General features: G+C 53.2%; 6 protein-coding genes across 6 annotated transcripts; 1 reads left to right on the forward strand and 5 right to left on the reverse strand.

Moving 5' to 3' along the window:
* Window positions 1-895: 895 nt before the first annotated feature.
* Window positions 896-2,396, reverse strand: LTS14_001095 (uncharacterized protein; the record flags this gene model as incomplete). The annotated part of the gene is made up of 2 exons (XM_064833804.1): window positions 896-1,094; window positions 1,204-2,396. The coding sequence occupies 2 exons, from the start codon at window positions 2,394-2,396 to the stop codon at window positions 896-898; spliced, it is 1,392 nt and encodes a 463-aa protein (XP_064698765.1).
* A 619-nt stretch (window positions 2,397-3,015) lies between these two features.
* On the forward strand, window positions 3,016-5,001 carry TOM70 (TOM (translocase of outer membrane) complex component; the record flags this gene model as incomplete). The annotated part of the gene is made up of 2 exons (XM_064833805.1): window positions 3,016-4,672; window positions 4,757-5,001. The coding sequence occupies 2 exons, from the start codon at window positions 3,016-3,018 to the stop codon at window positions 4,999-5,001; spliced, it is 1,902 nt and encodes a 633-aa protein (XP_064698766.1).
* A 504-nt stretch (window positions 5,002-5,505) lies between these two features.
* On the reverse strand, window positions 5,506-7,178 carry LTS14_001097 (uncharacterized protein; the record flags this gene model as incomplete). The annotated part of the gene is made up of 2 exons (XM_064833806.1): window positions 5,506-5,999; window positions 6,248-7,178. The coding sequence occupies 2 exons, from the start codon at window positions 7,176-7,178 to the stop codon at window positions 5,506-5,508; spliced, it is 1,425 nt and encodes a 474-aa protein (XP_064698767.1).
* A 345-nt stretch (window positions 7,179-7,523) lies between these two features.
* PMU1_2 (putative phosphoglycerate mutase pmu1) lies at window positions 7,524-9,687 on the reverse strand (the record flags this gene model as incomplete). The annotated part of the gene is made up of 2 exons (XM_064833807.1): window positions 7,524-8,721; window positions 8,822-9,687. The coding sequence occupies 2 exons, from the start codon at window positions 9,685-9,687 to the stop codon at window positions 7,524-7,526; spliced, it is 2,064 nt and encodes a 687-aa protein (XP_064698768.1).
* Window positions 9,688-10,372: 685 nt separating this feature from the next.
* On the reverse strand, window positions 10,373-11,344 carry LTS14_001099 (uncharacterized protein; the record flags this gene model as incomplete). The annotated part of the gene is made up of 2 exons (XM_064833808.1): window positions 10,373-10,964; window positions 11,010-11,344. 2 exons carry the CDS (start codon window positions 11,342-11,344, stop codon window positions 10,373-10,375), a joined length of 927 nt encoding a protein of 308 aa, XP_064698769.1.
* A 207-nt stretch (window positions 11,345-11,551) lies between these two features.
* Window positions 11,552-12,371, reverse strand: LTS14_001100 (uncharacterized protein; the record flags this gene model as incomplete). Its single annotated transcript, XM_064833809.1, has 2 exons — window positions 11,552-12,196; window positions 12,249-12,371. 2 exons carry the CDS (start codon window positions 12,369-12,371, stop codon window positions 11,552-11,554), a joined length of 768 nt encoding a protein of 255 aa, XP_064698770.1.
* Between the last annotated feature and the right edge of the window lie 314 nt (window positions 12,372-12,685).

Consider the following 12,685-nt stretch of genomic DNA (forward strand, 5'->3'; position numbering starts at 1 on the left):
ATCAAGGGTGCTGAGCTCACCTATGATCCTTGTCCTCCAGTATGATTACGACGATGGCGCGGTATTGGCAGATGGTGGTTTTGCTAAGATATGATACATGAGGAGGAGTTTGTGTTTGTTTCCATTGCAAACTCTATGAGACGACTGACACATCATGGCTGGGTTCTGCGCCGTTTGACTATCATTTCCGCCTTCGGCCCTGTGAACTTTGGTGTTCTGACTTGATGATGTACAGAGCGCAGCTTGAGCTAAGCCTAATTATAGGTTTGAGATAGAGCCCGAGTTTGGGAGACTACTGAGGCTAGAGGTGCATGAATCACGCAGATATATGCAGGCAGGCAGGATATGCAGTAACTTTTGAGTGCACTGGGCGAACGACGACAGTGCTTCCGTTTCACAAACGCCCCCTCTGTGCATGGCAAACGCAAGCACCGGCTCGATCTACACAAATTCCCGCCACGGCCAGCCAAGATCTCACGCTCGTGCTACTGTACCCGTCCTATTTCGGCTGTCGGGTATCACGAAGAGGCAACCAAACGCAAGTCATAAGTCATGTAGACCAGATTTCACCACACCACCACCTGTCCAAGAATGTAAAAGCTGAGACCGCAGCAGTCAGCAATTGGTGGAGCTGCGCCTACGACTTCAGCTATCGAATGCCCGATGACTGCATATTCCGGAACGAGAGTTCGGCTACAGAAGCGTATTTGTAGGATCATCGGCAGTGGCGCGCTGGTGAGGTTTCCAGAAGGAGATCGGGCGAGAAGAAATGTCCGAGCCAAAGGTTAATCTTTTGCTGAGTTGCCTGAGGCAAGAACAATTCATTTCAATCAACAGATGAATTGGCATATTATAGTTGTACTCTAGCGGTCATTGCGACCCAGAGCAACGTCGCCTACACAGTTTGGGTATTGATGACATGGAGATAATCTACTGATAATCGCAATTGCAATGCCGTCTTGATCATCTCCCGCGCCTTGACAGCATCGACCTCGAGATCATGTCTCCAGATTCCCTCAAACGCCGTCTTGACTTTCTGTCGCCAGACGTTGAGTCGTTCGTGCGAGATCGGTGCATCGTCGTATAGGTCCGCCCTGCAGGATTCGAATCAGCACAACATACCAGGCACAAACATTGGAGCCTCCGATCCAAGCCAAGGGCCATGCAACTCGACGACGTAAGAAGATGACAACTAAAACTCACCACAACTCGAAATTCGCCTCACTAGTCTCAAGCACAGCCTGCGACCGTGGCCGTCTGATAGTCTCATACACCCCAAACGCCACCTCAATCCTCTTCTGCATCTCCGTATCAATCGACGCAGCATGTTCGCACGCAGAAATACATCCAAGCACCTCAGACATAACAAACGCATCCTCCATCGCCTGCCCAGCTCCAGCCCCGGCATGCGGCGGCATAGCATGCGCCGCATCGCCTATCAACGCCACGCGCCCTTGCCAAAATCTGTCTGGCTGAACAGCATGATGCCATGCACTCCAGAAGGGTAGGTCCTCGCCTTCCTTCTCGAGAACTAGATCCATTAATCCCTTTGCTGCAGGGCCCCACGAGGTAAAATCCTCCCTCATCTGCTTTCCTTGGCCAGGTAAGAGCCAACTTGCTTCCTCATCCCACTCGCGATCGTTACGCCGAGTCCAGAAACCGATGTTCATAGTCGTGGCGGTGGTGGGGTAATAAATTACATAACCGCCTGGTCCGATAACCGCTTGACTGCTATATGCCCGTTCCTTACCGAGGAGCTTCTCCAGTTGGGCTGTAGGGAGGAGAGCCCGATAGGCGCCTGTATGTGAGAAATGAGGTTGACTAGCCCGGTCCTCGGAGCCGAGAAGAATGTGTCGGATTGTGGAGTGGATGCCATCGCAGGCTATGATCGCACTTGCCACCGCTGTCGTGCCGTCTGAGAAGGACAAAATGACTCCGGAAGAATCTTGGGAGTAAGTGGCGACTTTTTTGTTAAAGACAGCATCTTCCTTCCCAGGCCCTTCGGTCAGTCCAGCCCGCTCTGCAAGCATTTGAAGCAGAAGATTCCGTCCTACAGTCGTATTACCAGTAGGAGGCGCAAATAACGTCTCTACTACCTCGCCGTCTTTGAACTCGCCACTTGGTGCGCCGAGCCGGATATCAAGGTACACATGTTCTTTGCCGGCAGGATTCTGTCTTGCTATCTTGAAGAAAGTTTCCGCGAGATCCTCATCGATTAGTCGTAAAGCAGTGGAGCTATTGGGGCCGACGTTTATGCCTGCTCCGAGTTCGGTGAAAGAGGAGCGAGCTTCGTAGATTTTGAAGGGGATTTTCTTCTTGCGGAGAGCAATGGCTAGGGTGAGAGAGGTGAGGCCGCCGCCTACTAGGGCTACTGCGAAAGGTTCTTGCGATGGCATGGTGGATGAGCAGGAAATGTGAGATAGGATTGAGTGAGGAGATAGTTGGTGGGACTAGGAAAAGTGCTTGACTTATGTGCTGTTCAAGAAGGTGCTTGATGTGAGGGTTCACGATCACATAGGGTGCAGCTGAGATGATATGAAGTGTACCACTTGCCTCAAGCGGCCGTAGATCCGCTGAAGCTCTTCCATAGCACTCGAGCACGCTGGTCATGCATGATCGGATGATGCAGTCTTGCCATCAGTCAGTCAGTATCTGCCCGTGATCGAATAGAGTGATCTGGCTGGTGCATGAGACTTAATGAAAAGAGCGGGGAGTACGATGTTCGAAGGTGCGAGCAGGGCGTACATATAGCAAACATGGCGGATACAACCGCTAGCGGGCGGTTCGTCCGTAGCCAGTGGCAGCAAGCGATGAATGTTTCGCAAGTTTCGCGGAGGAGCTTCGAGCTTGTGGACGTGCGTCAGTAGCAAAGTTGACCCTATGTGGAAGAAGACAATCATATGAAGGATCGAACCAAGTAATCTTTCCTTCCGTCCCATATCATACCATTCCGCGCAGTCGTGATTGAGACATCTCGCCCCGGTTGGCTGCATCACGACAACGCATTGAGTAGCGATGGCTTCAGCGCGTTCCACGACAGCAGCCGTCTCCCAGTCTGCCCAAGACGCTGCACATACAACCTCCATCGCCACATCATCCTTCCTGGACCGCGCCTCGGCCTGGTATCGGGACAACAAGATCGCGGCATGGACGATCGCGGGTGTGACAGTAGTGGTTGCCGGCGGCACAGTCTACTATCTCTCCACATCACCGCGGCCACCGAAAGTATCAGAGCTGGACAAGCAGAGTAAGAGGGAGAGACGGAAAGCGATCAAGAAGGATGTGCCCAAGACAGTGGAGACGGAGGAGAGCAGGGCGGACACTAAAGCTGGCGCGCCTCAGACGGCGAGTGTGACGGAAGAGGCGCCTGAAGAACTGCCACAAGTGACAGAGCAAAGTGTGGGCAGCTTATCAGACCAAGATCGAAATAACTACGCCGCCAAGCTCAAGGCTGCCGGCAACAAAGCCTACGGCAGCAAAGACTACAACAAAGCCATCGACCTCTACGGTCAAGCCATCCTCTGCAAACCCGACCCCGTCTTCTACTCCAACCGCGCCGCCTGCTGGAACGCCATGAGCAACTGGGAGAAAGTGATCGAAGACACCACCGCTGCCATCTCTCTCGACCCGGAATACGTCAAGGCGCTGAACCGACGAGCCAATGCCTATGAGCAGGATGGTCAGTACAGTGAAGCCCTCCTCGACTATACCGCCAGCTGCATCATCGATCAATTCCGCAACGAGTCCTCCGCACAGGCAGTCGAGAGACTACTGAAGAAGGTAGCCGAGACCAAAGCTAAAGCGATTATGGAAGGCAAGGAGAAGAAGCTGCCCAGCCCGACATTCGTATCAAACTACCTCCAGTCCTTCCGCGCTCAACCTCTACCAGCAGGTCTAGAAGAGACGGCCGACTTGGAGGAGAACACTGGAAAGTGGTACATGCGCAAAGGTCTCCAAGCAATCCAACAACGTACAAGCGAAGGCTACGACGAAGCCTCCGCCGCCTTCGACTCCGCCCTCTCATCCGGCAACCTCGAATCCCACGAAGGTCTCGCGTACAATATGCGCGGCACCTTCCGCTACCTTAAAGGCGACAACGACAGCGCCTTGACCGACCTCAACAAATCCCTCGACCTCGACCCGGCATTGGTACAATCCTACGTCAAACGCGCAAGCATGCACCTCGAGCAGAACAAGCGAGATGATGCCGCCAAGGACTTTGAACTAGCCATGGAACATAATGCGAATGACCCGGATATCTTCTACCACCGCGCCCAACTCCACTTTATCCTATCCGAATTCTCGGCGGCAGCGACCGACTACCAGAAATCCATCGATCTCGACCCGGCCTTTATATTCTCGCACATCCAACTCGGAGTCACACAGTACAAGATGGGTTCGATCGCCTCGTCCATGGCGACTTTCAGACGTTGTATCAAGAATTTCGGCGAGAAGAGTGATGTCTATAATTATTACGGAGAGTTATTGCTTGATCAGCAGAAGTATTCGGAAGCGGTGGAGAAGTTCGATACGGCGGTTGAGATGGAGAGGAAGAGTGTTGGGGAGAGAGGAGGTATGAATGTGTTGCCCCTCATCAACAAAGCCCTTGCGCTTTTCCAGTGGAGGCAGGATTTCAGTGCGGCGGAGGAATTGTGCCAGAAAGCGCTGATAAGTATGTTTTCTCCCGACCCTATGCCAAAGTCTTCCTCTTTGATGTTCTTGGCCATCAACTAACACACCCTTTTTCTTCCTTTAGTCGACCCAGAATGCGATATAGCAGTCGCCACCATGGCGCAGCTGCTACTTCAACAAGGCAAGGTTACCCAGGCTCTCGAGTACTTCCAGCGTGCGGCTGAGCTGTCCCGGACGGAAGGTGAGGTGGTGAATGCGCTGTCTTATGCTGAAGCCACACGGACGCAGTTGGATGTGCAGGAGAAGTATCCCCAGCTTGCGGCTAGGTTGCAGGGGATGGGGGCTGCGGGTATGGGTGGGATGAGATAGGGGAGGATGTGTTGGTTGGTCCGATTGCGCACTTGCTGGGAAGGGTGGGAGAAAGCACTTGTGTGTGTAAGTGTGCGAGGAAGGGTTCAGATCTGTTGTATTCATACATGGCGTTCTGTTGTGGCAATTGTGCATATATATCATGGATCCCCCCTCGAGCCTTTCGGCGCGAGCAAGGGGGGTTGTATCATTTGCTCCTCTCAGCCCCTCGGCCACGAAGAATGCAAGGACCCACTATCTGGAGATGGTTATGCTTGATCATATCTGCTTCATGGTAAATAGACGGACGCTCTGTGACAGCAACGAGCACAATGATGATAGCAGGAAGTGGAAGTGGAAGTGGAGGTGGAATGTAGAGTCGTGGATACGGCTAAATCTCGAAAGCTTCGCAACAGCACGAGGATCCTGCTTTCCCTCGCATCGTCAGCTTGGTCAGTCGCAGACGATAGCCCACCCATATATGGCACCCAACACCATGGCCGCCACCAGCCTTGCCGCTACTCCTTACCAGATCGGGCGATCAGGAATCGCATCATAATTCACCTTCTTCAGATCACGCTGCGTAGGCTCCTTCGTAAATACTTCCAAAATCCTAATCAAAGATTGCAAGGTCTTGGTCAGATGTCCGGACACCGGCACGCCGTGGACTTTGGGGAGCAGATTGCGCAATTCCTGCTGGACTCTGCGGGCGTGCCTGGCTTCGTGGATTTGGACGGCGGTTGGGCGCAGCATCTTGCCGCCGTGGTTGCGTTCGATGGCTAGGTCGTACATCCGAATGTCCCAGTCCTTCCCTGGGAGGGCGGGACTGTAGCCTGTGATGGAGGAGCTGAGGCGGGAGGTTTTGGTGCCCTTGGTCTTGAGAGGCGCTCTCTTCGTGATCTTGGGGCTTGGGGTGGAAGCGGCTTGTCTCGCGCTGGTAGTCTTACTTGGGCAGACCTTGGTGGTCTTTGATCTTGTTGTTGGCGCCATGCTTATGATGTGTTTGGATTTGCTTGAGCCTGGATGAGCAGAGGTGGGTTTGAGACGTGTGAAAGGGTTTTAGACTGATCTTGTATTAGGATGTTCTTTGTTCGAAGCCGATATACCGGAAGCAGCCTCGACACGAAACACTGCCTGATGTGGACGATACAGTTAAGCTACGACTGAGAGACACTACGGGCGAGATAACCTTATCAGCACCTTCACTCCTCTTCGCTGCTAGATGAGCCTCTGCCACGCTTGCTCGGTGGCGAGTCCGCATCCTCACCAAACACATCTTCTACATCCTCATCGTCCCTACTGCGCTTGCGCGACCCATCACTGAAGTCGCCATCTTCCGGATCAGCCACATGCTCATGCACCTCCTCATCGTCGTCCACCAACTCCTCATCATCTTTAGCCACCTCCGCTTCCTCCACCTCATCATCAACAGCCTCCGCCTTAGCAATCTTAGACAGCTCATCTCTTGCCTTACCCAACTGATTAACAGCATCAGAGAACACCTCATCGTCATCTCCATTATCCCTCATAACTTGCTCGACGATCTTCATATTAGCCTTGCGATAAGCTTTCGCCCGCTCAATCTCAACCCGCTTCGCCTTAAAACCTGGCACTGGCGCCGGCGACGCCGACTCAGAGATAGCCTTGTAGCCGTTCTTCGGCACCGGTTTACCGCCAGCTGCAATCTTCCTTGTCGGCTTTCTGAAGAGTGGATGACCATCAGCGCCGATTCTCTTAGGTTCGGGCTTCCTGATGGTACGTGAACGATCCGCAGGCTTTTCCTCAACGTAAGGCTCAGACATCGTGGCCTTTTTTATGCCGGGAATCTTGATTTCTTTGTCTGCTTTGGGTGGAGCCGTCGGATCAGGTTCACTGGTCGTGTCTCCTACCTCTGGCGTCTTCTCGCCCTCTTTCTCGGCGTCAACAGTGTCTTCTCCGGCAGCTTCTTCGTCCTCGTGCTCGTCCTCGATGTCTTCGTCTCCAGCTGCCTCCTTCTTGGTGTCGTCGTTGACTTGCAGGCCAATGATAAGCTCGTCTTTCCTGCCACCGACTTTCAACCCGTGAGCCTTGCACTCCGCCTTAAGTTGTGGAACAGTCCAGGTGTTTCGATTTCTCGCGTTGTAGCCTTTCTTGGGCTTAATGACCTTGGCGACGCCTTTCTTGGTAGGAGGGCTTGCTGAGCCCCTGTTAGAAGACATGATTGGCTGGAAGCGTGGCGCTAGTGTGTGAATGAACTTCTGATGATTCTACTGAATACAGGTCCAGAGTACGGTGTGTTTCCGACCACCGTCGCAAAGCATGCTTGCTGCAGTCACTGTAGCTCTTTGTCTGAAAGCACCAGGCAATCGACGAAAGCGGCCACTCTGCTATCTCACATGAGCACAAAGGACTGCAAGAACAATGGTCGATCGGAGTGGTCACAGTGCATGTGCAAGACCGGCGAGAAAAAGACGCAGAGCGATTTATCGTGCCACATGGCGCTGCCATGATATGAAGAGTCACGGTAAACAAAGCGCAGTCGTTGTAGTGGTACATACGTATATTTAAGCCTTCATCGTGCGTGGCGGCGTCCTAGCCTTCTTCTTTGGCGAAGTCAACGATTCAGCATCATCATCGGAGTCCACTACTACGCGCTTGCGGCGATTCGATCTCCTCGGCGGCACTTCTTCCTCGCAGACCTTCTCCTCGTTCTTCTTCTGAGCTTCATCCTCGATCGTCTTGAGAGCCTTGGACGCGACTTGTAGATGCTTCCGAGCAGTGCCGAAAGCCTCGTTGAGCATCTCGTCAGCTATGTCGTCGATATGTGTGCGGAACTTGAAAGCACCATCTCGATCCTCGAACTCAGCGGCGAGCTCAGCTTCGATGTTATCCTTAGCCGTTCGCTTCAAAGCAGTCTTAGGCTTGGTCACTGCCTGCAGAGTCGGGGCGTCTTCCTTGGGCTTCACCTCTTGAGGGCTGGACGTTGTCTTCGATTTGCTTCCTGCCCTCTGAGTGGAAGCTTTCGCCTTTGGCTTCGGCTCATTTGCTTTTGACTTGACAGGTGCTGGAGCATTGGCAGTAGGTTTAGCTGATGTGCCCGTCTTCCGCCGTTTATCAATTTCGGCCACGTCTTCCGTAGCTTCATTTCGTCTTTTTGTTACTTTTGCGGCTGGTGTCTTCTCAGCCACTGTCTTGCCAGCAACTTTTTTGTCCTCGGGACGTTCTTCGGCAGCCTTCGCGGCCGGGCCTCTAGCGGGTGTTCTCGTTCCAGCAGCTCCTCTAGCACGACCTATCCCAGTTTGAGCTTGCGCTCTTACAGCCGCTGCATCGGCCTTCCTTTGCTTAACCTCATGTCGCGCCGCAGCTGCCGTCACTGCATTCTTGTGTTCTCGTAGCAGGCGTTGCTCCCGGCGCTTCTCCGTCTGTGTCAACTGCTTCTCAGGCTCGGGCTCGGGCTCCGATCTAGATCTTGGTGCCGGTGCTCGTGCACTGGCGCTAGTTCTCGTCTTGCCCTGCTGCGGAACTTCGCGAGCCGTCGAACTATTTGCTACAGGTTGCGACACTCGTAGTGGCGTAGAGCCTCTTCCCGACCGTCGTGGTGCTTTGGGACTGTAGTGGTCATTTCCGCGCTTGGGAGCCATATTTGATGGTGAACCGCCGAGACGACCGTTTGCTGGAATTTCGAAGCGGTCTGTCTGCTTAGCACACAGATTGACCGGACCCTTGTTGTCCTTCTCCATAAGATACATCTGCCTTTGATTACTGGCTGCGACACACTATGACAGCCGGAAGCGGAAGTCTTGTCTATCGCCTTTGTCTCTCTCGACCATCGGCTCAAGACGCCTCTGTAGCCTTTACGAACAATGGTATCATGCCACCAGTAGGTAAAGGAAACTTCCTGTGGCCCGTGACCCTCAGTAGACTGGCAATCGTGCCGGAGTGAGCAGTCACTGACAGTACACTGCTACTGTCGTGCGCAAACAGATCATCGAGTAACGCTCTGGTGCGGATGTCATGCTCAGCCCAAGTCTCCCGATGACTAGCCTGCCATAGCTCGTCGTTCTCCGCGAAGCCGTCCTCGATGGTCCATTTAGGTGCGGTTTCGTGTATGACAGTCCTCGTGCTTCGGCGGTCGCAGGTATGTTCGCCCATGACTTCTCGCACGAACTCCTTGATGATAGGTTTGAATGGCTGCTCGCCATGCAGCTTCAGACCACTCCACGTCAAGTCGCAGGTCTGCAGACATCTCGTCAAGGGACTGACATACCATCCTTCTGGCTCCGGCATCTTGGCAAAAGCATATTGTTCTCCGAGGAAAGCACCAGCCTCGCGTGCTTGCTCTTCCCCGACGGCAGTCAGATGAGCGTCAGACCAAGTCACAGTGCCGTTGCCGTCGAGCTTGCTCCAGTATTCGTCCCATGCTTTCGTTCCGTAGAATGCTTCAGCGACGTTATGATCGCCTTCGCCATGACGGCCAAGGTAGAAGAGCTTGTATGTTGTGCCTGTAGGTGCTGTCTCGATCATGTGTTTCAACCGAGCGGAGAATCTTTGCCATTGGGTACGCTTCTCAGCATCCGGAGTGGCAGAATCAGATGGATATGTCCGGTCGATGAGGCCGAAGTTGTGCTTGGAGTAGTCAAATGTGGCAGGATCAGTGGCGGCATCATCCTGCAAGAAGAAGCCTTTGACGGTGGCATAGTCATACAACAAATCTCCAGTACTTCCCATCGTGTCACTTGTAGGTCTAACAGCACCAAGCAGATACCAGATGGCAAGCAGAGAGATGAAGATTGCGGAGCTGTGCAGAAATTAGTAGACTGAAGAGGTCGTCACTTTGACCAGCACATACAGATAAGTGGCGATACGGCGCAGTCCAGTTGTAGATAAGTCTGGCATTGCGCTCAATTGCGGACGCTCATTGTTGCGGTTGTGGAGTAGACCGTTTGTACTGACAGAGTACCAAGGTGGTTGAGAAGTTGTGTAGTACCTTATGGAAGGAACTCGGGCAGTGTCGGAAGACGGCCAGTAGGGAATAGAGCGGATTGCCAATCACGCACATAACCCTAATGGACATGATTTATCTGAGTGAGATATCCAAGCCACTTCCGTGTCTTGTCCTTGGCTACATTTTACATCATCCTAGAAGTATCGTCTTGCTCCGTATTCGATCGATGGTGCTTCAAGAGCACTCGGACCATACAGAAAGACTCGCAAATCCGTGCTTCTTGATTCGCTTGCCACGCGTTGCCTACCACCGTACCATCCTCACCATCCCTCGCACCACTGTAACGACCATACACGACAGCCACCAAATTCCCATGATCCACAACCACACCACCACAAAAACTGAGATTATCATACTGGCGAACAGTGCCACGCACAACGTGTCAACCACCGGTCGCTCAATGGATTGTCATGCCAGCCTTAATCGGCCCAGTCTCGTCCTCGCCCTATGTTCATCACGAGTACTCCCAGGCCTTCCTTGTGTACCGGCCAACCGACTCAAACCCTGTCCAGCAGACCTCGCTCGATCAGCCTCGTGCGCAACCATCACGCCTCTTCCTTCGCCTCTCACATCCTGTAGATCAGCAAGCCTGTTCCTCTCAAGCCTGCGCGCTCTCGCTCCATCCTCCATTATCTGCCAAAAGGATGCGCGCGGCGGATGCGCTGTGCCTTGCTCCTCGCTTTCACCCCGAGCCTCCTCGGAGAGAGCAGTGGCAGCGGCGGCCCATCCTCGACCCAGCTCCTGCCTCTCACGGTCTTCAATTGGGATACCGAATCGCTGCAACGTATGCACCACTTCGCCAGGCGAGAGATCCTGGAAAGAGCGACCGGTCCATGAGGACCGAGCTGGTACACTAATTTCACCTCCAACAGCTGTACTTGCAGCCTGACTACGAGTCTGCCAGGAATTGATTCCACCGTACACATCCATCTCTAAATCCATCTCTAAATCCTGACCTAGCGTCGCATTCCGCAACAGCGGTGAGGTCGGAGTGTAGGCACTATAATACCGAACACAGACCCCATGTCTCCCACTCAATCCATACCTCTTCATCATGTCCCTAACCGAAGTATCAATCAACCTCCACTTTCCCTCCTGGATATCTATCCCCATCATCTCAAGCACGAGTACAAGCGTCCGGTCGCGATCAGGGTAAGCGAGCCAGATCTCGGTGCCGGCATAGAAGAGGCCGATGTGGCTGCATCTTGCTATTCTGTGTTTTTGGTATAGACGGTCGAGTTTGTTCCGGACGGCTAGGTCGACTTGATAGAAATTGTGGTCGGAGATTAAGGGTGTGAGTTCTGGGGTGTCTGTGAAATGCGCTGGAATTTGAGGGTTGTGGTCGTAGGCATCCGGTTCAGGGAAGTCGGGTTGGCACATTCTGGTAATGTGGTGTGTCGTCGATGTTCTCGCAGCATCTTGTCGATGCAGAAGACGCAAGGTGTTGCTTTTCGAACTTTTCTCCTGCTTACCATTGCTTTACTTCAGACGATCTGAAGCTTCGCATGTGAACTTGAGCTAGGTGAACTTGGGCTAGATGAACTTTACCATTCAGTCGGTAGCCATCAGTCCTGATCACTGGGAGCCTCATGAATGTTGCCGCATCTGTTCGTCCAGCTCCTTCAGCTTCTCAGTGACCTTCTGCCTGAGGTACGGGCTCAGTCCCAATATACCTTCATTCGTAATGATGCGATACGTCCCACCCTTCTGATACCTCCCATTGCCATCAACGAACTTCCCATCCCCCGTCAACTCTAGACTCCCAAAGATATCTTCCGGCCACGCCACTCTCCCGAAATCAGGCGGATTTCTTTGGTCGCTAACATGAATGTATCCACCCCTACCTGCCCCACCCATACCACCCTGCGCACTAGCACCACCCGCTCCATCACCTCCCGTACCACCTCCGCCACCCCATGCTTTGCTGCCGGCCGTGCTTTTACTCGTGCGCTTTTTGAGTTTCTGGCGTTGCTGAGGGAAGAAGCCACCGCCTGAGCCTAGGGCGGAGCCGGATTGGGAGGCGTACATTGCTGCTTGACCTTGGACTTCGGGGTCGTTGTGGGCGTGTTCGGCGATCACATGATGCAGTAGTTCCATGAAATCGTGGTTCTCCGTCAATGACTCTGGCGTAGGTGGGATCTTGGTCGTTGTGCCGACGGCGAGGGATGGCGTCGGGGGTGAGGTTGAGAGAAGGGAGAGGATGTAGGGTTTTGATGGTTGCTCGTGGACGTACTAATGCTATCAGTGTCTGTACAGTAGTATTCAGGAAGGCAGTGGGTCATACGATGTGACCATTGTTCGGCAGTGTCGATAGAGCTCGTCGAAGTGTACATGGTGAGATTCGGGCAATGAGCCTAGCGCATTGGAATGAGAGCAATGGCTTCGATGTAGGCAGTAGAACGGCCATGATGCGAGTCTTGACCGCTGTATGTAATGATTGGCAGAAAGTCGAGACAGATAATGAGTGGAGGCAAACGAAGATTATTGTGATCGCGCTACGGATCGAAGCTCGAGCTTCACCGTATGACGTGAAGAAGCACGATCAACTGGCGCCCAATGCTCAAACATATGCCTTTTGATCACAGTGTCAGGCATTTCCGATCACGATACCAAATTGTGAGAACAATCACTCTCGCCCCGCTCTATCATCTGACGAATGTTAAGTATGGGTGACCATGGGACATCTCCGCTGCCATAGCTGTGTCATGCATCCATGGCGAT

Source organism: Recurvomyces mirabilis (genome assembly GCF_035927965.1).
Source record: "Recurvomyces mirabilis strain CCFEE 5264 chromosome Unknown scaffold_2, whole genome shotgun sequence".
In the NCBI taxonomy this organism is placed as follows: Eukaryota; Fungi; Ascomycota; class Dothideomycetes; order Mycosphaerellales; family Teratosphaeriaceae; genus Recurvomyces; species Recurvomyces mirabilis.